Source organism: Panulirus ornatus, chromosome 7 (assembly GCF_036320965.1).
Source record: "Panulirus ornatus isolate Po-2019 chromosome 7, ASM3632096v1, whole genome shotgun sequence".
In the NCBI taxonomy this organism is placed as follows: domain Eukaryota; kingdom Metazoa; phylum Arthropoda; class Malacostraca; order Decapoda; family Palinuridae; genus Panulirus; species Panulirus ornatus.
Genome location: NC_092230.1, coordinates 14,051,270 through 14,074,016, shown reverse-complemented (window position 1 = coordinate 14,074,016; position 22,747 = coordinate 14,051,270). Strand labels below are relative to the sequence as shown.

At 40.6% G+C, this 22,747-nt stretch overlaps 1 protein-coding gene across 1 annotated transcript in view; it reads left to right on the top strand.

Annotated features, from left to right (window-relative positions):
* Positions 1-22,747, top strand: part of LOC139749422 (BTB/POZ domain-containing protein 7) — a 409,317-nt gene that overhangs the window by 325,208 nt on the left and 61,362 nt on the right. The window contains exon 8 of the mRNA XM_071663268.1: positions 17,129-17,279. Coding sequence (XP_071519369.1) covers positions 17,129-17,279 — 151 coding nt within the window. The remainder of the gene's footprint in view (positions 1-17,128; positions 17,280-22,747) is intronic.

Genomic DNA, 22,747 nt, shown 5'->3' with positions numbered 1-22,747 from the left:
GATGGAACCATGGAAGCGAAAGTGAATCATAGGGTGGGAGAGGGGGCGAAAATGCTGGGAGCGTTGAAGAATGTGTGGAAGTTGAGAACATTATCTCAGAAAGCAAAAATGGGTATGTTTGAAGGAATAGTGGTTCCAACAATGTTGTAAGGTTGCGAGGCGTGGGCTATGGATAGAGTAGTGCACAGGAGGGTGGATGTGCTGGAAATGAGATGTTTGAGGACAATATGTGGTGTGAGGTGGTTTGATCGAGTAAGTAATATAAGGGTAAGAGAGATGTGTGGAAATAAGAAGATCGTGGTTGAGAGAGCAGAAGAGGGTGTTTTGAAATGGTTTGGGCACATGGAGAAAATGAGTGAGGAAAGATTGACCAAGAGGATATATGGGTCGGAGGTGGAGGGAACGAGGAGAAGTGGGAGACCAAATTGGAGGTGGAAAGATGGAGTGAAAAAGATTTTGTGTGATCGGGGCCTGAACATGCAGGAGGGTGAAAGGCGGGCAAGGAATAGAGTGAATTGGATTGATGTGGTATACCGGGGTCGACGTGCTGTCAATGGATTGAATCAGGGCATGTGAAGCGTCTGGGGTAAACCATGGAAAGTTCTGTGAGGCCTGGATGTGGAAAGGGAGCTGTGGTTTCGGGTATTATTGCATGACAGCTAGAGACTGAGTGTGAACGAATAGGGCCTTAGTTGTCTTTTCCTAGCCCTACCTCGCACACATGAGGGGGAGGGGGATGTTATTCCATGTGTGGCGGGGTGGTGATGGGAATGAATAAAGGCAGACAGTGTGAATTGTGTGCATGTGTATATGTGTAAGTTTGTGTGTATATATATATGTGTACATTGAAATGTATGGGTATGTATATTTGCGTGTGTGGACGTGTATGTATATACATGTGTATGGGGGTGGGTTGTGCCATTTCTTTAGTCTGTTTCCTTGCGCTACCTCGGAAGCGCGGGAGACAGCGACAAAGCAAAGAATAAGAGCAAATAGTGGTGGGTTTTCTGTATATGCTAAACTTAAAATTTTTTCCAACCCTATGGCTCATGCAATCTAAAAATTGTAACATACAGTAATTTTCCACTTCCACAGTAAATTTGATAGAAGATACTGAATGTTAAGTATAGGGAGAAATGTTTGTAAATTTTCCCTTGTTGGCCAAGCAGAGAACATCATCTGCATACCTAAACCAGATTGCCTTAGAGTGTAAAATATCCCTTCATAATTTTGTTGCAAAGAATTCCATGTAACAGTTACCTAATACTAGTGAAAGAGGGTTACCCATTGCCATAGCAAATTTCTGAGCATAATGGCTCCATTAAATTGAAACACACAATTTTATCAATTCAAGAAACACAGAGTCTGAAACAGGTAAATCCAGATTATCCAAGGCACAGCCAGATATTCTAAGACTCGCCAAAACTTACCAGTTTGAAATCAAAATCAAAGTGGATATTATTAAGCCTGTTAAATTCTGCATTGTTCTTGATATTAGAATTTGATGTATTACCATCTAGTGGACTTCATAAAGAAACTAACCATTTTGATAATTTATAAGTGATTGAGCTCACAACCCACACTTTAGATGGGTCTTGCTGGATAGTTTGGCTTATGTGTTTTGATAAATCCATACATATATGGTAATGAACCAGACATTGATAAAAATCTTTTGATGAGAGGATCATTACCGTTCAATAACAACTTTATTTTTTAGATTTTTAAGTGGTAATTAAGAGTGTCTAGGGGATTTCTGCTGAGTTTAAAGTATGTTGTATCATCACATAAAAGATAATTAATTTTTGAGGAATATTCATCTTTGTCTATAATCACAATTGTGTTAGTCTTATCTGCTTTAGTTATATGTAGTTCACTATCTCTCTTCTAAATATTAGTAGCACTGATGAATCTTTTGGGACAATTTGGACAGCTGTTTTTTACAAATTGGAATACACTACAACTTTACAAATGTTGACCTCATTGTTAGATAATTTGCTGTACTTTTCCAGATTACGAAATGATCTTGCGATGTCAACACAGTTAACTTCTTTGTTTTAGCAAACAAAACTTAAACCATAACCTAGGGCACACAAAGAGTCCTTCTCAAGTTGTATATTAGAAAGGTTTTCTGCTTAGGAAGGATTTGTGCCCTTAGTCCACCTTATTGAAATCATTGGTCTGATTTATTGGCTCTCTGAGAACTTCAAAACTTGATGCACTTCCCCTTTGCCAACAATGTTGGTTTACTTTCTGTATCTACTTTAGGTACTAATTTGGTCTTTACTCTTTAGAACAACAGTGTCCTACAAGGTTCTATCCTGTCCCCTACAAAAATTTTTTTCATTGGTTTCCTCTCCATTCCTCGACAGATAATGTAATGCATTCATACGCTGACGAGTCAACACCACATTCATTCACATTCTTCATTTCTGCTCCCTCTTCTCTCACTTGATCTGCATCTTGTCTTGACACAGCTTCCTCATTAAACTCTGACTTGGACAGGACCCAGTTTCTACCCATCTGTCGATTGAAAGCAACTCATAGCTTTCGTCTCTCCTTTAATTGTTCTGTAATTCCACATCTTGACTTGGTAAACCTACTTGGTATTACTGTAACATCCACTCTTTCTTGGAAACCCGACATTACAAGAATAGGTAAGTATGCCTCTTATGGAACTGGGTATCCTGTTTAGATGTTGAAACTTTTTTTCTTCTTAACAGTTGCTATGTTCATATAAAGGATTGATTTTGTCCTTGTATGGAGTGCTGCTCTCACATCTGGGCCGTTTCTAGCTTTGCATCATTACTTGACAGAGTTGAGTCGAAATTGGTCGATGTATAAACTGTCCCAGGCTAACTTTCAAACTTGACCCTCTTGCCCTACGCCACAATATTGGTTCACCTTCCCTCTTCTCTAGGTATTACTTTTGTTTTTGCTCTTGAGAGCTGGCTGCTTGTGTATTCGCACCACCAGCAAGTCCATGCAGTACTTGGCAAGCTGCTGCATCATATTATTACTGTGTGGTTATCAGCAACTCAGTTTCCTGGTGAGTTCCTGATTAAGATATTCTTTATAGTATTATTGTTGCTGAAAGCAACATTTACATTAAAGGATTTAAACAATATGGGAAGTAAAGTAAAATTATTATTGAAAGGGAGAACTAAAAGACTTATATTTCTTTCATGTATCTCCCCTGATGATGTGATTATTTCATGAAATTGCACTTTGGAACTTATCATGTTTCATTTTCCCTGTAGACTTGAAGGAATATACTTGACCACACACAAAATTGTGATCCTTTCCAACAATGTAGATATTTATGTAGATGAATCAGAAAGAATGCAAGGAGTAGTATGAAAGAAGGGTGGCCAAAAGTTTAGATGTAAGTGCAGTAGATGTTAGGGATGCAGCCAAACGTGAATTAGGTGTTTTAAATGTTTAAAGAAAGATTGGTAAATGTTGTAGAATTAGTAAATGGATACAAGGTCGTAAGGTATAAGTAAAGTCAGGGAAGTGCATGGTGAGCAGATGAGGTTACAAATGCTGTGGAAGAGAAGAAAATGGAATATGGTAGATTGCTCAAAAGGAATGTGGAAGTTCAGCAAAGGAGGGAAGAATGGAAGATGTGTGAGCAAAATGTTAAGAAGCCAAGAGAGGAAAGAAAAGAAAGAGTATAAGAAAATTTTGGAAGAAAGTTGAGTGAAAAGTTTATGAAAAATGAGAAATTATACTGGAAGGAGCTGAAAAAGGAAAGAGGTGGATGTAAGGTTGGAAATGTTAATGTTAGAAGTAAGGAAGGGAATTAGCTGAATCAAAAGAAGGAAGTGAAAGGAAGATGGAAATAGTATTTTGGAGATCTGATTAATGTGGGAAAAGGTGATGCAGCAGTTGTTACATGTATGAGTATGGAGGATGGAAGGAAAAGGATACAAGAGCAGGGACCTATAGTAAAAATGGAGATAAGGGCAATAGTGAGACTGAAGGTTGGAAAGACACCTGGAGTAGATGGGATTATGGCTGAATGTTGAAGTATGGAGGAGAAAGTGTGCTAAAGTAGATGCTTTGATATGTAATTTAGTATGGAAACAAAATGTGCCCGAAGATTGGGTGAAAGCTATTACCATTCTTTGTACAAAGGAAAAGGTGCTAAGGATGTATGTGGCAGAAAAAGTGCATGCATGACTGTTGTTTGATAGAGTAACTGAGGTCAGAATAAGTGAGGAGCAAGGGGGTTTTAGGGAAGATAGGCAATGTTTGGATCAGATTTTTGTGGTGAAAATGACTATGAAAAAGTATCTAGCTAAAGATGGGCTGTATGCAGCTTTTATGGATATGGAGAAAGCATACTACAGAGTTGAGTGGAATGCTTTTTAGGCTGTGTTAAGGATAAATGATGAAGGGGACAAGCCTTCTGTGTAGGTGCAAATGTATGTGTAATAATGAATTAAGAGTTGAGCTAAAGTTTCTGTATACATATGGGTGGGAGGCAGGGCTGTGTGATGTCACCATGGCTTTTTAACTTATGGATGCAGCGATAAGAGAGGTGAATGCAAAACTAGGGAAAAAGGATGTAGAGATGGAGTATGTACGTGAAGAAAGGATTAAGGGACAGCATAGTCCTCCCAACCCTGACCTGTGCAGACAAAACATGGACATGTAATGAGACAGAAGTCAAGAATCCAGGCTTTGGAAATCAGTTATTTGGGATGAGCATATGGTATGACTAGATGGAATGAAGAAAGAAATGGGGGGAAGTGTGCGAGATGTGGCATGGCAAGGAATGCAATGGACAGTGAATTGTAGAATGGGTGAAATGTAATAGCTTTAGGTGGTTTGGGCGTGTGGAAAGAATGCAAGGCAGTGGTTTGCAAAGAGAGTGTATAATAGTATGATTAAAGATTAAGGTTGATGTGAGAGGAAGACCCCCTGTGATATGGAGAAATAGAGTGGAAGAATACTAGAGGGAGAGAAATGGTGGTAGAATGCTTGGAATGGTCTATGCGAGGGAGGCATATAAACATGGGTAAGTGGTGACACTTTTGCATTGGCCACCTCTTTGATGGAAGTTTTCAGAGGGAATTGGCCTTAGAGACATAGATAGATAAAAGATTTAAAGAAAACTGGGTCTATGATTCCTTGAGGTTTAGGTGTATTTCTTTTTTAACGTTTGCACTGGAATGAAATATTGATTTGAGCATTTTATTATGACTCATTAGTTTGAGGGAGGTTTCTATCCCATACCACCAATGCCAGTTCCTGTCACCACCACCACCACTTTCACCATCAACTTCCATTAGATAACCATGACTACCATCACTATCTCCAGCTACCACCACATCTGCCATTATTCCACCGTTAAATCACCAACACCATTACACCCTCATCAGTATCATCACATTAGATTACCGCTGCTACTACCAGTATCATTGCACCACCACCACCACAATTACCAATAAGCTCGTTAAACCTCTTGAAATACTGTTCAGAGTGTTGCTGGAGAGAGGCAAAGTGCCATGGGAATGAAAAAGGGCTAAAGTAATACCTATCTATAAGAAAGGAGACAGGGAACTGGCCCTGAACTACAAACCATCCTTGCTGATGAGTGTGATCTGTAAGGTTCTGAAAGGGATAATTAGAAAGCAAATGGATGACTTCTATAGAGGAGAAATTACCCAAGTGAGAGACAATGTGGGTTTAGAAAAGAGGTTGATTCATTACAGAACTTGTAGATATCTGCAAGAGAGTTCCTTCTTTCTTAGGCAGAAGGAAAGGCAGGGGGAATTGTTTGTATCTGGACTGCCAGAAAGCATTTGATTCTGTATTGCATGGGAGGCTGATTTAAGGTTGGATTACTAGGAAACTCCTTTGATGTATGAAAGAGTATTTCAATGGAAAAGAACAAAGGAAGCATGTTAGAGGAACAATCTCCAGATGGGTTAGTGTGAAAGCAAAGTGTCACAGGGTTATGCTCTGGGACAATTCCTCTTCCCAATCTATGTAAATGACTTGCCGGAAGGTACGGACTTCTACTTATATATCTTTGCAGGTGATGTATAGGTCATAAGGGAAGTGGAAAGTGAGTAGGACTGCTTCAGCTTACAAGGGGAACTAATAGACTCCCAAGTTAGTCTGATGCATGATTGATGAAATTCAACCTGAGCAAATGTAAAGTAAGAAGGATGGGATAGTATGATTATTATTTAGCTGCAAATAGACTTCAGGATTTTGTGTGTGACAAGGACTTGGGAGTTGACATTGACCCTAACCTGCTGCTAGAGTCCCACATTGAGAGAATAGTTAAGAAAATAACTATCTGCTGGCAAATATTAGGATAGCATTTAAATATATGATTAAGGGAATATTTAGCAAACTGTTCATATCCTACATGAGGATAAATCTAGAATATGCGTATCAAGTTTAGTCACCACATCTAAAGAAGCACATAGGGCCAACAGAAAAGGTCCAAAGTAGGGCAGCAAAGTTGGTAGAAGAATTTAGTGCTGAGTTAAAGGGAAAGGCTGGAGGCTTTAGATTAGCCCTCCATGGAAGGGAGAGGAGTTTGGAATGACATTTCACAATCTTTGAATTTTTAAAAACAGATTGATGACTTGTGAACAGTTCTTTGAAAGATGAAGGGATAGAGCTGCCCGAGGACTTAGCTTGAAATAAAGCAGGAAACTCATTAAAAGATGTAAAAAACCCATATTATGACTGAAGGAAATAGTTAATGCAGACAGCATAAATAGATTTAAATTGTACGTTAGCCATGAATATTCAAGAGATTTTCTTTCTTTCAAACTGTTCGCCATTTCCCGCATTAGCGAGGTAGCATTAAGAACAGAGGACTGGGCCTTTGAGGGAATACCCTCACCTGGCCCAATTCTCTGTTCCTTCTTTTGGAAAATTAAAAAAAAAAACGAGAGGGGAGGATTTCCAGCCCCCCGCTCCCTCCCCTTTTAGTCGCCTTCTACGACACGCAGGGAATACATGGGAAGTATTCTTTCTCCCCTATCCCCAGGGTATATATATATATATATATATATATATATATATATATATATATCAGATTGGGGAAGAGCAGTGTGGTTTCAGAAGTGGTAGAGGATGTGTGGCTCAGGTGTTTGCTTTGAAGAATGTATGTGAGAAATACTTAGAAAAGCAAATGGATTTGGATGTAGCATTTATGGATCTGGAGAAGGCATATGATAGAGTTGATAGAGATGCTCTGTGGAAGGTATTAAGAATATATGGTGTGGGAGGCAAGTTGTTAGAAGCAGTGAAAAGTTTTTATCGAGGATGTAAGGCATGTGTACGTGTAGGAAGAGAGGAAAGTGATTGGTTCTCAGTGAATGTAGGTTTGCGGCAGGGGTGTGTGATGTCTCCATGGTTGTTTAATTTGTTTATGGATGGGGTTGTTAGGGAGGTGAATGCAAGAGTTTTGGAAAGAGGGGCAAGTATGAAGTCTGTTGGGGATGAGAGAGCTTGGGAAGTGAGTCAGTTGTTGTTCGCTGATGATACAGCGCTGGTGGCTGATTCATGTGAGAAACTGCAGAAGCTGGTGACTGAGTTTGGTAAAGTGTGTGAAAGAAGAAAGTTAAGAGTAAATGTGAATAAGAGCAAGGTTATTAGGTACAGTAGGGTTGAGGGTCAAGTCAATTGGGAGGTGAGTTTGAATGGAGAAAAACTGGAGGAAGTGAAGTGTTTTAGATATCTGGGAGTGGATCTGGCAGCGGATGGAACCATGGAAGCGGAAGTGGATCATAGGGTGGGGGAGGGGGCGAAAATTTTGGGAGCCTTGAAGAATGTGTGGAAGTCGAGAACATTATCTCGGAAAGCAAAAATGGGTATGTTTGAAGGAATAGTGGTTCCAACAATGTTGTATGGTTGCGAGGCGTGGGCTACGGATAGAGTTGTGCGCAGGAGGATGGATGTGCTGGAAATGAGATGTTTGAGGACAATGTGTGGTGTGAGGTGGTTTGATCGAGTAAGTAACGTAAGGGTAAGAGAGATGTGTGGAAATAAAAAGAGCGTTGTTGAGAGAGCAGAAGAGGGTGTTTTGAAATGGTTTGGGCACATGGAGAGAATGAGTGAGGAAAGATTGACCAAGAGGATATATGTGTCGGAGGTGGAGGGAACGAGGAGAAGAGGGAGACCAAATTGGAGGTGGAAAGATGGAGTGAAAAAAATTTTGTGTGATCGGGGCCTGAACATGCAGGAGGGTGAAAGGAGGGCAAGGAATAGAGTGAATTGGAGCGATGTGGTATACCGGGGTTGACGTGCTGTCAGTGGATTGAATCGGGGCATGTGAAGCGTCTGGGGTAAACCATGGAAAGCTGTGTAGGTATGTATATTTGCGTGTGTGGACGTATGTATATACATGTGTATGGAGGTGGGTTGGGCCATTTCTTTCGTCTGTTTCCTTGCGCTACCTCGCAAACGCGGGAGACAGCGACAAAGCAAAAAAAAAGATATATATATATATATATATATATATATATATATATATATATATTGGATTACGTGTTAATTGACAGGCGTGCGAAAGAGAGACTTTTGGATGTTAATGTGCTGAGAGGTGCAACTGGAGGGATGTCTGATCATTATCTTGTGGAGGCTAAGGTGAAGATCTGTATGGGTTTTCAGAAAAGAAGAGTGAATGTTGGGGTGAAGAGGGTGGTGAGAGTAAGTGAGCTTGAGAAGGAGACCTGTGTGAGGAAGTACCAGGAGAGACTGAGTACAGAATGGAAAAAGGTGAGAACAATGGAAGCAAGGGGAGTGGGGGAGGAATGGGATGTATTTAGGGAATCAGTGATGGATTGCGCAAAAGATGCTTGTGGCATGAGAAGAGTGGGAGGTGGGTTGATTAGAAAGGGTAGTGAGTGGTGGGATGAAGAAGTAAGAGTATTAGTGAAAGAGAAGAGAGAGGCATTTGGACGATTTTTGCAGGGAAAAAATGCAATTTAGTGGGAGATGTATAAAAGAAAGAGACAGGAGGTCAAGAGAAAGGTGCAAGAGGTAAAAAAAAGGGCAAATGAGAGTTGGGGTGAGAGAGTATCATTAAATTTTAGGGAGAATAAAAAGATGTTCTGGAAGGAGGTAAATAAAGTGCGTAAGACAAGGGAGCAAATGGGAACTTCAGTGAAGGGCGCAAATGGGGAGGTGATAACAAGTAGTGGTGATGTGAGAAGGAGATGGAGTGAGTATTTTGAAGGTTTGTTGAATGTGCTTGATGATAGAGTGGCAGATATAGGGTGTTTTGGTCGAGGTGGTGTGCAAAGTGAGAGGGTTAGGGAAAATGATTTGGTAAACAGAGAAGAGGTAGTGAAAGCTTTGCGGAAGATGAAAGCCGGCAATGCAGCAGGTTTGGATGGTATTGCAATGGAATTTATTAAAAAAGGGGGTGACTGTATTGTTGACTGGTTGGTAAGGTTATTTAATGTATGTATGACTCATGGTGAGGTGCCTAAGGATTGGCGGAATGCGTGCATAGTGCCATTGTACAAAGGCAAAGGGGATAAGAGTGAGTGCTCAAATTACAGAGGTATAAGTTTGTTGAGTATTCCTGGTAAATTATATGGGAGGGTATTGATTGAGAGGGTGAAGGCATGTACAGAGCATCAGATTGGGGAAGAGCAGTGTGGTTTCAGAAGTGGTAGAGGATGTGTGGATCGGATCAGGTGTTTGCTTTGAAGAATGTATGTGAGAAATACTTAGAAAAGCAAATGGATTTGTATGTAGCATTTATGGATCTGGAGAAGGCATATGATAGAGTTGATAGAGATGCTCTGTGGAAGGTATTAAGAATATATGGTGTGGGAGGCAAGTTGTTAGAAGCAGTGAAAAGTTTTTATCGAGGATGTAAGGCATGTGTATGTGTAGGAAGAGAGGAAAGTGATTGGTTCTCAGTGAATGTAGGTTTGCGGCAGGGGTGTGTGATGTCTCCATGGTTGTTTAATTTGTTTATGGATGGGGTTGTTAGGGAGGTAAATGCAAGAGTTTTGGAAAGAGGGGCAAGTATGAAGTCTGTTGGGGATGAGAGAGCTTGGGAAGTGAGTCAGTTGTTGTTCGCTGATGATACAGCGCTGGTGGCTGATTCATGTGAGAAACTGCAGAAGCTGGTGACTGAGTTTGGTAAAGTGTGTGAAAGAAGAAAGTTAAGAGTAAATGTGAATAAGAGCAAGGTTATTAGGTACAGTAGGGTTGAGGGTCAAGTCAATTGGGAGGTGAGTTTGAATGGAGAAAAACTGGAGGAAGTGAAGTGTTTTAGATATCTGGGAGTGGATCTGGCAGCGGATGGAACCATGGAAGCGGAAGTGGATCATAGGGTGGGGGAGGGGGCGAAAATTCTGGGGGCCTTGAAGAATGTGTGGAAGTCGAGAACATTATCTCGGAAAGCAAAAATGGGTATGTTTGAAGGAATAGTGGTTCCAACAATGTTGTATGGTTGCGAGGCGTGGGCTATGGATAGAGTTGTGCGCAGGAGGATGGATGTGCTGGAAATGAGATGTTTGAGGACAATGTGTGGTGTGAGGTGGTTTGATCGAGTGAGTAACGTAAGGCTAAGAGAGATGTGTGGAAATAAAAAGAGCGTGGTTGAGAGAGCAGAAGAGGGTGTTTTGAAGTGGTTTGGGCACATGGAGAGAATGAGTGAGGAAAGATTGACCAAGAGGATATATGTGTCGGAGGTGGAGGGAACGAGGAGAAGAGGGAGACCAAATTGGAGGTGGAAAGATGGAGTGAAAAAGATTTTGTGTGATCGGGGCCTGAACATGCAGGAGGGTGAAAGGAGGGCAAGGAATAGAGTGAATTGGAGCGATGTGGTATACCGGGGTTGACGTGCTGTCAGTGGATTGAATCAAGGCATGTGAAGCGTCTGGGGTAAACCATGGAAAGCTGTGTAGGTATGTATATTTGCGTGTGTGGACGTATGTATATACATGTGTATGGGAGGGGTTGGGCCATTTCTTTCGTCTGTTTCCTTGCGCTACCTCGCAAACGCGGGAGACAGCGACAAAGTATAAAAAAAAAAATATATATATATATATATATATATATATATATATATATATATATATATATATATATATATATATATATATATATATTTCCCATTTTAGAAAGTTAAAAAAAATACAAGGAGGGGAGGATTTCTGGCACCCCCCGCTCCCGTCCCCTCTAGTCGCCTTCTACGACACACGAGGAATGCGTGGGAAGTATTCTTTCACCCCTATCCCCAGGGATAATATATATATATATATATATATATATATATATATATATATATATATATATATATATATATATATATTTTTTTTTTTATTATACTTTGTCGCTGTCTCCCGCGTTTGCGAGGTAGCGCAAGGAAACAGACGAAAGAAATGGCCCAACCCCCCCCCCCCCATACACATGTACATACACACGTCCACACACGCAAATATACATACCTACACAGCTTTCCATGGTTTACCCCAGACGCTTCACATGCCTTGATTCAATCCACTGACAGCACGTCAACCCCTGTATACCACATGGCTCCAATTCACTCTATTCCTTGCCCTCCTTTCACCCTCCTGCATGTTCAGGCCCCGATCACACAAAATCTTTTTCACTCCATCTTTCCACCTCCAATTTGGTCTCCCTCTTCTCCTCGTTCCCTCCACCTCCGACACATATATCCTCTTGGTCAATCTTTCCTCACTCATTCTCTCCATGTGCCCAAACCATTTCAAAACACCCTCTTCTGCTCTCTCAACCACGCTCTTTTTATTTCCACACATCTCTCTTACCCTTACGTTACTTACTCGATCAAACCACCTCACACCACACATTGTCCTCAAACATCTCATTTCCAGCACATCCATCCTCCTGCGCACATCTCTATCCATAGCCCACGCCTCGCAACCATACAACATTGTTGGAACCACTATTCCTTCAAACATACCCATTTTTGCTTTCCGAGATAATGTTCTCGACTTCCACACATTTTTCAAGGCTCCCAAAATTTTCGCCCCCTCCCCCACCCTATGATCCACTTCCGCTTCCATGGTTCCATCCGCTGACAGATCCACTCCCAGATATCTAAAACACTTCACTTCCTCCAGTTTTTCTCCATTCAAACTCACCTCCCAATTGACTTGACCCTCACCCCTACTGTACCTAATAACCTTGCTCTTATTCCCATTTACTCTTAACTTTCTTCTTCCACACACTTTACCAAACTCAGTCACCAGCTTCTGCAGTTTCTCACATGAATCAGCCACCAGTGCTGTATCATCAGCGAACAACAACTGACTCACTTCCCAAGCTCTCTCATCCCCAACAGACTTCATACTTGCCCCTCTTTCCAAAACTCTTGCATTCACCTCCCTAACAACCCCATCCATAAACAAATTAAACAACCATGGAGACATCACACACCCCTGCCGCAAACCTACATTCACTGAGAACCAATCATATACTACTTCCAATATTAATTGATAAATACTATCTTAACAATTGCTACTACATAATCTTAATACCTCCACAGATTCTACACACACACATCACAATATATACTATTATATATACATATAAAAATATAAGAAATAATTTTTTTTGAATACTTTTAACTCTCCGCTTTAAGTAGGCAGGAAAGACAAATGAAATGAACCACATAATGCTTACATACCTCGCATGGCAAGGAAATTACAACCTACACACACTGTCATAGTTAGACGCTCAATCGATTCTAATCCACTGACAGCCACGTCAAGGTATACACTTTTATTCCAATTCACTATTTTGTCTTTCAAAGCACTCATGTATAAGAGTCCCCATCACACAACAATACATTTTACTTCCTGCTTTAAAAATGGTCTGGACATCTGTCTCGATACCTGCGACACTCCTACCTATCTCTGGCAGTTTTGTCTGCAATGTTCTTGTGTCACAAACATCTTCGCAAAACACTCTTGTACCACCAAACACGCCGTACTTTTATGTTCTCCATTATATGTCTTCCCTTTCTTACTTGCTGATCAACCATTCAGCACACACATTGTTCTGCACATCATTTAGCAAATATCTCACTGCGCACCAATCATCAATGCACGCGCAAAAAACATTGTTGGGAATCATTGCCTTAAAAAACCGCCCGAGAAATTTCTCGTTCACACTCTTAGGCTCTCAGTTTTCGGCCATCGACCTATGATGCACCCGTTGCCATGATCATTTTCACTGTTTAGGGACGTTCAACACTTCATATGGAACTTCTTCAACTGATTAACCAGGATAGTCGGATAGTCCCTCAGCCTGCAAATTACAGACATATAAGTTTGTTGAGTATTCCTGGTAAATTATATGGGAAGATATTGATTGAGAGGGTGAAGGCATGTACAGAGCATCAGATTGGGGAAGAGCAGTGTGGTTTCAGAAGTGGTAGAGGATGTGTGGATCAGGTGTTTGCTTTGAAGAATGTATGTGAGAAATACTTAGAAAAGCAAATGGATTTGTATGTAGCATTTATGGATCTGGAGAAGGCATATGATAGAGTTGATAGAGATGCTCTGTGGAAGGTATTAAGAATATATGGTGTGGGAGGCAAGTTGTTAGAAGCAGTGAAAAGTTTTTATCGAGGATGTAAGGCATGTGTACGTGTAGGAAGAGAGGAAAGTGATTGGTTCTCAGTGAATGTAGGTTTGCAGGAGGGGTGTGTGATGTCTCCATGGTTGTTTAATTTGTTTATGGATGGGATTGTTAGGGAGGTGAATGCAAGAGTTTTGGAAAGAGGGGCAAGTATGAAGTCTGTTGGGGATGAGAGAGCTTAGGAAGTGAGTCAGTTGTTGTTCGCTGATGATACAGCACTGGTGGCTGATTCATGTGAGAAACTGCAGAAGCTGGTGACTGAGTTTGGTAAAGTGTGTGAAAGAAGAAAGTTAAGAGTAAATGTGAATAAGAGCAAGGTTATTAGGTACAGTAGGGTTGAGGGTCAAGTCAATTGGGAGGTGAGTTTGAATGGAGAAAAACTGGAGGAAGTGAAGTGTTTTAGATATCTGGGAGTGGATCTGGCAGCGGATGGAACCATGGAAGCGGAAGTGGATCATAGGGTGGGGGAGGGAGCGAAAATTCTGGGAGCCGTGAAGAATGCGTGGAAGTCGAGAACATTATCTTAGAAAGCAAAAATGGGTATGTTTGAAGGAATAGTGGTTCCAACAATGTTGTATGGTTGCGAGGCGTGGGCTGTGGATAGAGTTGTGCGCAGGAGGATGGATGTGCTGGAAATGAGATGTTTGAGGACAATGTGTGGTGTGAGGTGGTTTGATCGAGTAAGTAACGTAAGGGTAAGAGAGATGTGTGGAAACAAAAAGAGCGTGGTTGAGAGAGCAGAAGAGGGTGTTTTGAAATGGTTTGGGCACATGGAGAGAATGAGTGAGGAAAGATTGACCAAGAGGATATATGTGTCGGAGGTGGAGGGAACGAGGAGAAGAGGGAGACCAAATTGGAGGTGGAAAGATGGAGTGAAAAAGATTTTGTGTGATCAGGGCCTGAACATGCAGGAGGGTGAAAGGAGGGCAAGGAATAGAGTGAATTGGAGCGATGTGGTATACCGGGGTTGACGTGCTGTCAGTGGATTGAATCAAGGCATGTGAAGCGTCTGGGGTAAACCATGGAAAGCTGTGTAGGTATGTATATTTGCGTGTGTGGACGTATGTATATACATGTGTATGGGGGTGGGTTGGGCCATTTCTTTCGTCTGTTTCCTTGCGCTACCTCGCAAATTCGGGAGACAGCGACAAAGCAAAAAAAAAAATATATATATATATATATATATATATATATATATATATATATATATATATATATATAAGAAAGAATATATATAAAGAATATATAAAAGAAAGAATATATATATATATATATATATATATATATATATATATATATATATATATATATATATATATATATATATATACTTATCCCTGGGGATAGGGGAGAAAGAATACTTCCCACGTATTCCCTGCGTGTCGTAGAAGGCGACTAAAAGGGGAGGGAGCGGGGGGCTGGAAATCTTCCCCTCTCGTTTTTTTTTTTTTTTTTTTTTTTTTTTTTTTTTTTTTTTCCCCAAAACAAGGAACAGAGAAGGGGGCCAGGTGAGGATATTCCCTCCAAGGCCCAGTCCTCTGTTCTTAACGCTACGTCGCTAACGCGGGAAATGGCGAATAGTTTGAAAGAAAAAAGAAATATATATATATATATATATATATATATATATATATATATATATATATATATATATATATATGTATATATTATATTTATTTTATTATTTTGCTTTGTCGCTGTCTCCCGCGTTTGCGAGGTAGCGCAAGGAAACAGACGAAGGAAATGGCCCAACCCACCCCCATACACATGTATATACATACACGTCCACACACGCAAATATACATACCTATACATCTCAATGTACACATGTATATACAATCACAGACACATACATATATACCCATGCACACAATTCACACTGTCTGCCTTTATTCATTCCCATCGCCACCTCGCCACACATGGAATATATATATATATTCAAGAGATGGGGCCCCATAAAAGTGAAACTGCTTCCATGTGCAGTACAAATAGGTAATCACAGCACAGGGAACAATCACCCAACAGATGCCTGAAATATGAAAAAGTACTAGAGACTCTGAATTAGATGCCACATGGTATCCATTATTTTAAGCTTGTACAATCAAAACTGCAGTTGGCAGTACTGTGCAAATGACCAGGAAGACCAAAAACTATTCTGGTTTTCTTGTGAATCTGGTGAATCCAATTTTTTGGGTTCCGTTTCATTTTTAGAGACAACCTGCACAGATATACCTAGGTTAATACTATTTTGTTTCAACGCATTTCATTCCTATCAGAATATTATTATAATTCATGAAGCAATTCAGAACTCCCACCTGAGAATATGCAACATGCATGAGTTTCTTAAGTGTCCTGAACTGTGCACTTGTCTATTGGGAAGAATATGTGTTGATCAGCATTCAGCTGGTGAGCATCTTGGTACAGTAATTATAAGTCCCCTCTTATTCACTGGATGGTTTTTGAATGATTTTGACATATTTCTCTGTGCGCACAGGGCTTGGTATGTCTGCGAAAAGGCCAGCAGGTAATGTGGGTCAGTATTTAAGGAAAAGTGTGTTGAGACTCCTTATGTTTGTTTCCTGCACTATGATCAATTTATTTATTTTTTGATAGCTTTTCACTGTGCAAGAGTCACATACTATAGCTATCTATCTATCTATATCTCTTACACCAGTTCACTGTGGGAACTCCCTCAAAGGGGTGGCCATGTCACCATAACTGGTGAACCTCAGTGCCCTTATAGTCCTGAAAAATGCTTACAGTTGTTGGTTTTAGCAGTGTGGACAAGCATTTAAGGAAAAGCAACAGTATGGATGTGAATATGTAGGTAATAAGGCATGTTGATAGTGGTTGTCATATGCTTCTCTAACCAAATGCATTGGTCAGTATTGTGGTTATTTTTTTTCCATACTTATTTACCATTTCCCACATTAGTAAGTTAGTGCCATGAACTGAGAAAGAAAGTACCTCATTTTTGCACATCATTCTCTAGCATTCATATATATAATGTACCAAAACCAGAACAATAGTGAGGCCCTACAGACCTACTTGTGGTTTTCCCTGAGTGCTTCATATTTCCTGATTCTGCTATTTACAACACTTTGCCCCTTGTATGTATCACGTCAGTATATTTTCTCCATGCATGCCACATGTCCTTCTATATGACCACACCTGAAACATTCAAAGTCTCCCTCACTCCATTCTTCCACCTCCTTCCTTGGTTTTACCCTTCTTGTTCCCTTTACCTCTGATACATATACCCTTACCACACACATCTTCGCCATAACTTCAGACTGTAAGCACATGAAATTCAGATTTTAGAAACAAATTGGCTTAGTGTGGACATACTACAAGGTGTATTTTTATGTAGATATGATACATGTCATGTAGTACTTGCTTTGGGTAGAGTGACCCTAAGATGATTTTTGTAAATTCACTATCCTCAAATCAGAAAATACCTCTTATATTAGACTAAAAAGTGAGTAATTCTTAATTCCATCTTCAGGTTGCTCAGTCAGGAGTGCTTTTAGAGTTGGAAAAGTCAACATTATTAGAAGCGCTGACATCAGATTTCCTGCAAGCAGCAGAGCTGGATGTGTTACAAGCAACATTACGTTGGGGTGAACACCAGTTATTGAGACGTATGGAAGACAGAGGTAAAGGACTTTAAGATTTTTCATCATCGTATCATGTTTGGTATTTTTCTTCATCTCATGTTAGTTCTCCTATTTTTGTATAATGAACAGCAGTATTATATTTAAATGCTGTGATATGTTGATCTCTTTTATCATTCTGCCTGCATTGATTTGTTGGTGCAGTTTGATTTTCATGTGATAATGATAATGTATCATGGTAAACAAAGCCTAATTGTAGTGATATTGTATTGTGGTGAACTGACAGGAATATTGTATCATGGTGAACAAAGTGATATTGTATCATGGTGAACAAAGCCTAGTGTGCATGAAAGGATTAATGTTATAATTTTTATTACCTAATTGTATTTTCCACCTTAAGTGGAAAATACAAATGAATTCAGATCCAATTAGAATGAAAAACTTTTATAGTTTGTAAGTATGAATGAATACTTGCAAAAAATTTTGTTGAATGCCGGGACCATTATGTGAATTGTTTTTAACTTTTCAGAAAGCGTCTTATCATTTAGTGATACATTATTCATTATTCTTTATAATTCTTAGGTATCTGAGATGGGCTCGATAGGGTGCAGTGATCACAGTGCTAGCCAGATTACAATATCCAAATATGAAAAACAATACACATTGCATTTTGTACATGCAAAACACAACAGGAAATTCTCAAGTTCTATTCACAGACAAGTTGTATAAATGTCTGTAAATCTTAAGCTTTAACCTTGGAATTGCAAGTATATTACAGAAATTCTGTCATTGAGAGTGGAAAAAATGGGAAAAATGAAGTAATTTGTGTTCCCTGTGAGATGATAGATAAGCATTTATTAATAACAGAAAATTCATAGAAAGTTATAGTATCATCATTTAGTTGGCATGGTCTAGTGCTAGGTGTGTGCCTGCAAGGGGTATGAATGATGCAACTGACAGTTCCTGATAACTTAGATAGATGTGAGAAGGGATTCTCTTTCACTGATTCGAGCTTGTGGTTTATTATACTCTTATATAATGCACAGGCATAGTGTTAATGGTAAGTATCACGAAGGTATTAACAAATGTTACAACTTTCTAACAAAGATTTAGTGTGAGGGTGTTTGACTGGCAAGTGTGGGGAGGATAATGTTGGATTTGTTTCTTTCTTGATACTGAAAACTGTTGTAATTATAATGATTTGGGGTTATCATAAGGATCTTGTTGAAATATTCTGTTTCTCCTAATTAACACCCAATTTTTCATCTCATATCTTCTTGATCTTCTGGTGTAATTGTTTATTCAAGACTCATCTGGCATTATCTTCAGCAGATAACCTAGGTTTCTGTTGAATATTTCCATAGTTACTCCATATAAAAGATTACTAAAGTGGGCTGGAGCAGGGGGCTGGAAACCCCCCTCCTTGTATTTAAATTTCTAAAAGGGGAAACAGAAGAAGGCGTCATGCAGGGTGTGCTCATATTCCTAGAAGGCTCAGATTAGGGTGTCTAAATGTGTGTGGAGGTAACCAAGATGAGAAAAATTGAGAGATAGGTAGTATGTTTGAGAAAAGAAACCTGGAAGTTTTGGCTCTTGAGTGGAACAAAGCTCAAGGGTAAAGGGGAAGAGTGGTTTGGAAATGTCTCGGGAGTAAAGTCAGGGTTTGGTGAGAGAACAAGAGCAAAGGAAGGAGTAGCACTCATCCTGAAGGAGGAGTTGTGGGATTATGTGATATAATATAAGAAAGTAAACTCTAGATTGATATGGGTAGAACTGAAAGTGGATGGAGAGAGATGGGTGATTATTGGTGCCTGTGCCCCTTGTCATGAGAAGAAAGATCATGAGAGGGAAGTGTTTTGGGAGCAGCTTTGATGCACGATACCAGGTTATAGTGATGGATGATTCGAATGCAAACGTAAGTAATGTTGCAGTTGAGGGTAAATTTGGTGTACATTGGGTGTTCAGCATTGTAAATGGAAATGTTGAAGAGCTTGTGGATTTGTGTACTGAAAAAGGACTGGTGGTTGGTTATACCTGGTTGGGGTGAAGAGGGTGGTGAGAGTAAGTGAGCTTGAGAAGGAGACCTGTGTGAGGAAGTACCAGGAGAGACTGAGTACAGAATGGAAAAAGGTGAGAACAATGGAAGCAAGGGGAGTGGGGGAGGAATGGGATGTATTTAGGGAATCAGTGATGGATTGCGCAAAAGATGCTTGTGGCATGAGAAGAGTGGGAGGTGGGTTGATTAGAAAGGGTAGTGAGTGGTGGGATGAAGAAGTAAGAGTATTAGTGAAAGAGAAGAGAGAGGCATTTGGACGATGTTTGCAGGGAAAAAATGCAATTGAGTGGGAGATGTATAAAAGAAAGAGACAGGAGGTCAAGAGAAAGGTGGAAGAGGTGAAAAAAAGGGCAAATGAGAGTTGGGGTGAGAGAGTATCATTAAATTTTAGGGAGAATAAAAAGATGTTCTGGAAGGAGGTAAATAAAGTGCGTAAGACAAGGGAGCAAATGGGAACTTCAGTGAAGGGCGCAAATGGGGAGGTGATAACAAGTAGTGGTGATGTGAGAAGGAGATGGAGTGAGTATTTTGAAGGTTTGTTGAATGTGTTTGATGATAGAGTGGCAGATATAGGGTGTCATGGTCGAGGTGGTGTGCAAAGTGAGAGGGTTAGGGAAAATGATTTGGTAAACAGAGAAGAGGTAGTGAAAGCTTTGCGGAAGATGAAAGCCGGCAAGGCAGCAGGTTTGGATGGTATTGCAGTGGAATTTATTAAAAAAGGGGGTGACTGTATTGTTGACTGGTTGGTAAGGGTATTTATGTATGTATGACTCATGGTGAGGTGCCTGAGGATTGGCGGAATGCGTGCATAGTGCCATTGTACAAAGGCAAAGGGGATAAGAGTGAATGCTCAAATTACAGAGGTATAAGTTTGTTGAGTATTCCTGGTAAATTATATGGGAGGGTATTGATTGAGAGGGTGAAGGCATATACAGAGCAGCAGATTGGGGAAGAGCAGTGTGGTTTCAGAAGTGGTAGAGGATGTGTGGATCAGGTGTTTGCTTTGAAGAATGTATGTGAGAAATACTTAGAAAAACAAATGGATTTGTATGTAGCATTTATGGATCTGGAGAAGGCATATGATAGAGTTGATAGAGATGCTCTGTGGAAGGTATTAAGAATATATGGTGTGGGAGGAAAGTTGTTAGAAGCAGTGAAAAGTTTTTATCGAGGATGTAAGGCATGTGTACGTGTAGGAAGAGAGGAAAGTGATTGGTTCTCAGTGAATGTAGGTTTGCGGCAGGGGTGTGTGATGTCTCCATGGTTGTTTGATTTGTTTATGGATGGGGTTGTTAGGGAGGTAAATGCAAGAGTTTTGGAAAGAGGGGCAAGTATGAAGTCTGTTGGGGATGAGAGAGCTTGGGAAGTGAGTCAGTTGTTGTTCGCTGATGATACAGCGCTGGTGGCTGATTCATGTGAGAAACTGCAGAAGCTGGTGACTGAGTTTGGTAAAGTGTGTGGAAGAAGAAAGTTAAGAGTAAATGTGAATAAGAGCAAGGTTATTAGGTACAGTAGGGTTGAGGGTCAAGTCAATTGGGAGGTGAGTTTGAATGGAGAAAAACTGGAGGAAGTGAAGTGTTTTAGATATCTGGGAGTGGATCTGGCAGCGGATGGAACCATGGAAGCGGAAGTGGATCATAGGGTGGGGGAGGGGGCGAAAATCCTGGGAGCCTTGAAGAATGTGTGGAAGTCGAGAACATTATCTCGGAAAGCAAAAATGGGTATGTTTGAAGGAATAGTGGTTCCAACAATGTTGTATGGTTGCGAGGCGTGGGCTATGGATAGAGTTGTGCGCAGGAGGATGGATGTGCTGGAAATGAGATGTTTGAGGACAATGTGTGGTGTGAGGTGGTTTGATCGAGTGAGTAACGTAAGGGTAAGAGAGATGTGTGGAAATAAAAAGAGCGTGGTTGAGAGAGCAGAAGAGGGTGTTTTGAAGTGGTTTGGGCACATGGAGAGGATGAGTGAGGAAAGATTGACCAAGAGGATATATGTGTCGGAGGTGGAGGGAGCAAGGAGAAGAGGGAGACCAAACTGGAGGTGGAAAGATGGAGTGAAAAAGATTTTGTGTGATCGGGGCCTGAACATGCAGGAGGGTGAAAGGAGGGCAAGGAATAGAGTGAATTGGATCGATGTGGTATACCGGGGTTGACGTGCTGTCAATGGATTGAATCAGGACATGTGAAGCGTCTGGGGTAAACCATGGAAAGCTGTGTAGGTATGTATATTTGCGTGTGTGGACGTATGTATATACATGTGTATGGGGGTTGGGCCATTTCTTTCGTCTGTTTCCTTGTGCTACCTCGCAAACGCGGGAGACAGCGACAAAGTATAAAAAAAAAAAAAAAAATAAACATAAGTATGGGTAGGGTAAGGTTCTTTAATGTTTGTATGACTCATGGTGAGGTGCCTGAGGACTGGCGGAATGTTTGCATAGTGCCATCGTACAAAGGCAAAGGGGATATGAGGTATAAGTTTGTTGAGGATTCCTGGGAAATTATGTGCAAGGGTATTGATTGAGAGGGTGAAGGCATGTACAGAGCAGCGGATTGGGGAAGATCAGTGTGGTTTCAGAAGTGGTAGAGGATGTGTAGATCAGGTGTTTGCTTTGAAGAATGTTTGTGAGAAATACTTAGAAAAGCAAATGGATTTGTATGTAGCATTTATGGATCTGGAGAAGGCATATGATAGAGTTGATAGAGATGCTCTGTGGAAGGTACTAAGAATATATGGTGTGGGAGGCAAGTTGTTAGAAGCAGTGAAAAGTTTTTATCGTGGATGTAAGGCATGTGTACGTGTAGGAAGAGAGGAAAGTGATTGGTTCTCAGTGAATGTTGGTTTGCGGTGGGGGTGTGTGATGTCTCCATGGTTGATTAATTTGTTTATGGATGGGGTTGTTAGGGAGGTGAATGCAAGAGTTTTGTAAAGAGGGGCAAGTATGCAGTCTGTTGTGGATGAGAGAGCTTGGGAAGTGAGTCAGTTGTTATTTGCTGATGATACAGTGCTGGTGGCTGATTCATGCGAGAAACTGCAGAAGCTGGTGACTGAGTTTGGTAAAGTGTGTGAAAGAAGAAAGCTGAGAGTAAATGTGAATAAGAGCAAGGTTGTTAGGTACAGTAGCGTTGAGGGACAAGTCAGTTGGGAGGTAAGTTTGAATGGAGAAAAACTGGAAGAAGTGAAGTGTTTTAGATATCTGGGAGCGGATTTTGCAGTGGATGGAACCATGGAAGCGGAAGTGAATCAAAGGGTGGGGGAGGGTGCGAAAGTTCTGGGAGCGTTGAAGAATGTGTGGAAGTTGAGAATGTTATCTTGGAAAGCAAAAATGGGTATGTTTGAAGGAATAGTGGTTCCAACAATGTTATATGGTTGCAAGGTGTGGGCTATAGATAGAGTTGTGCGGAGGAGGGTGGATGTGCTGGAAATGAGATGTTTGAGGACAAAATGCGGTGTGAGG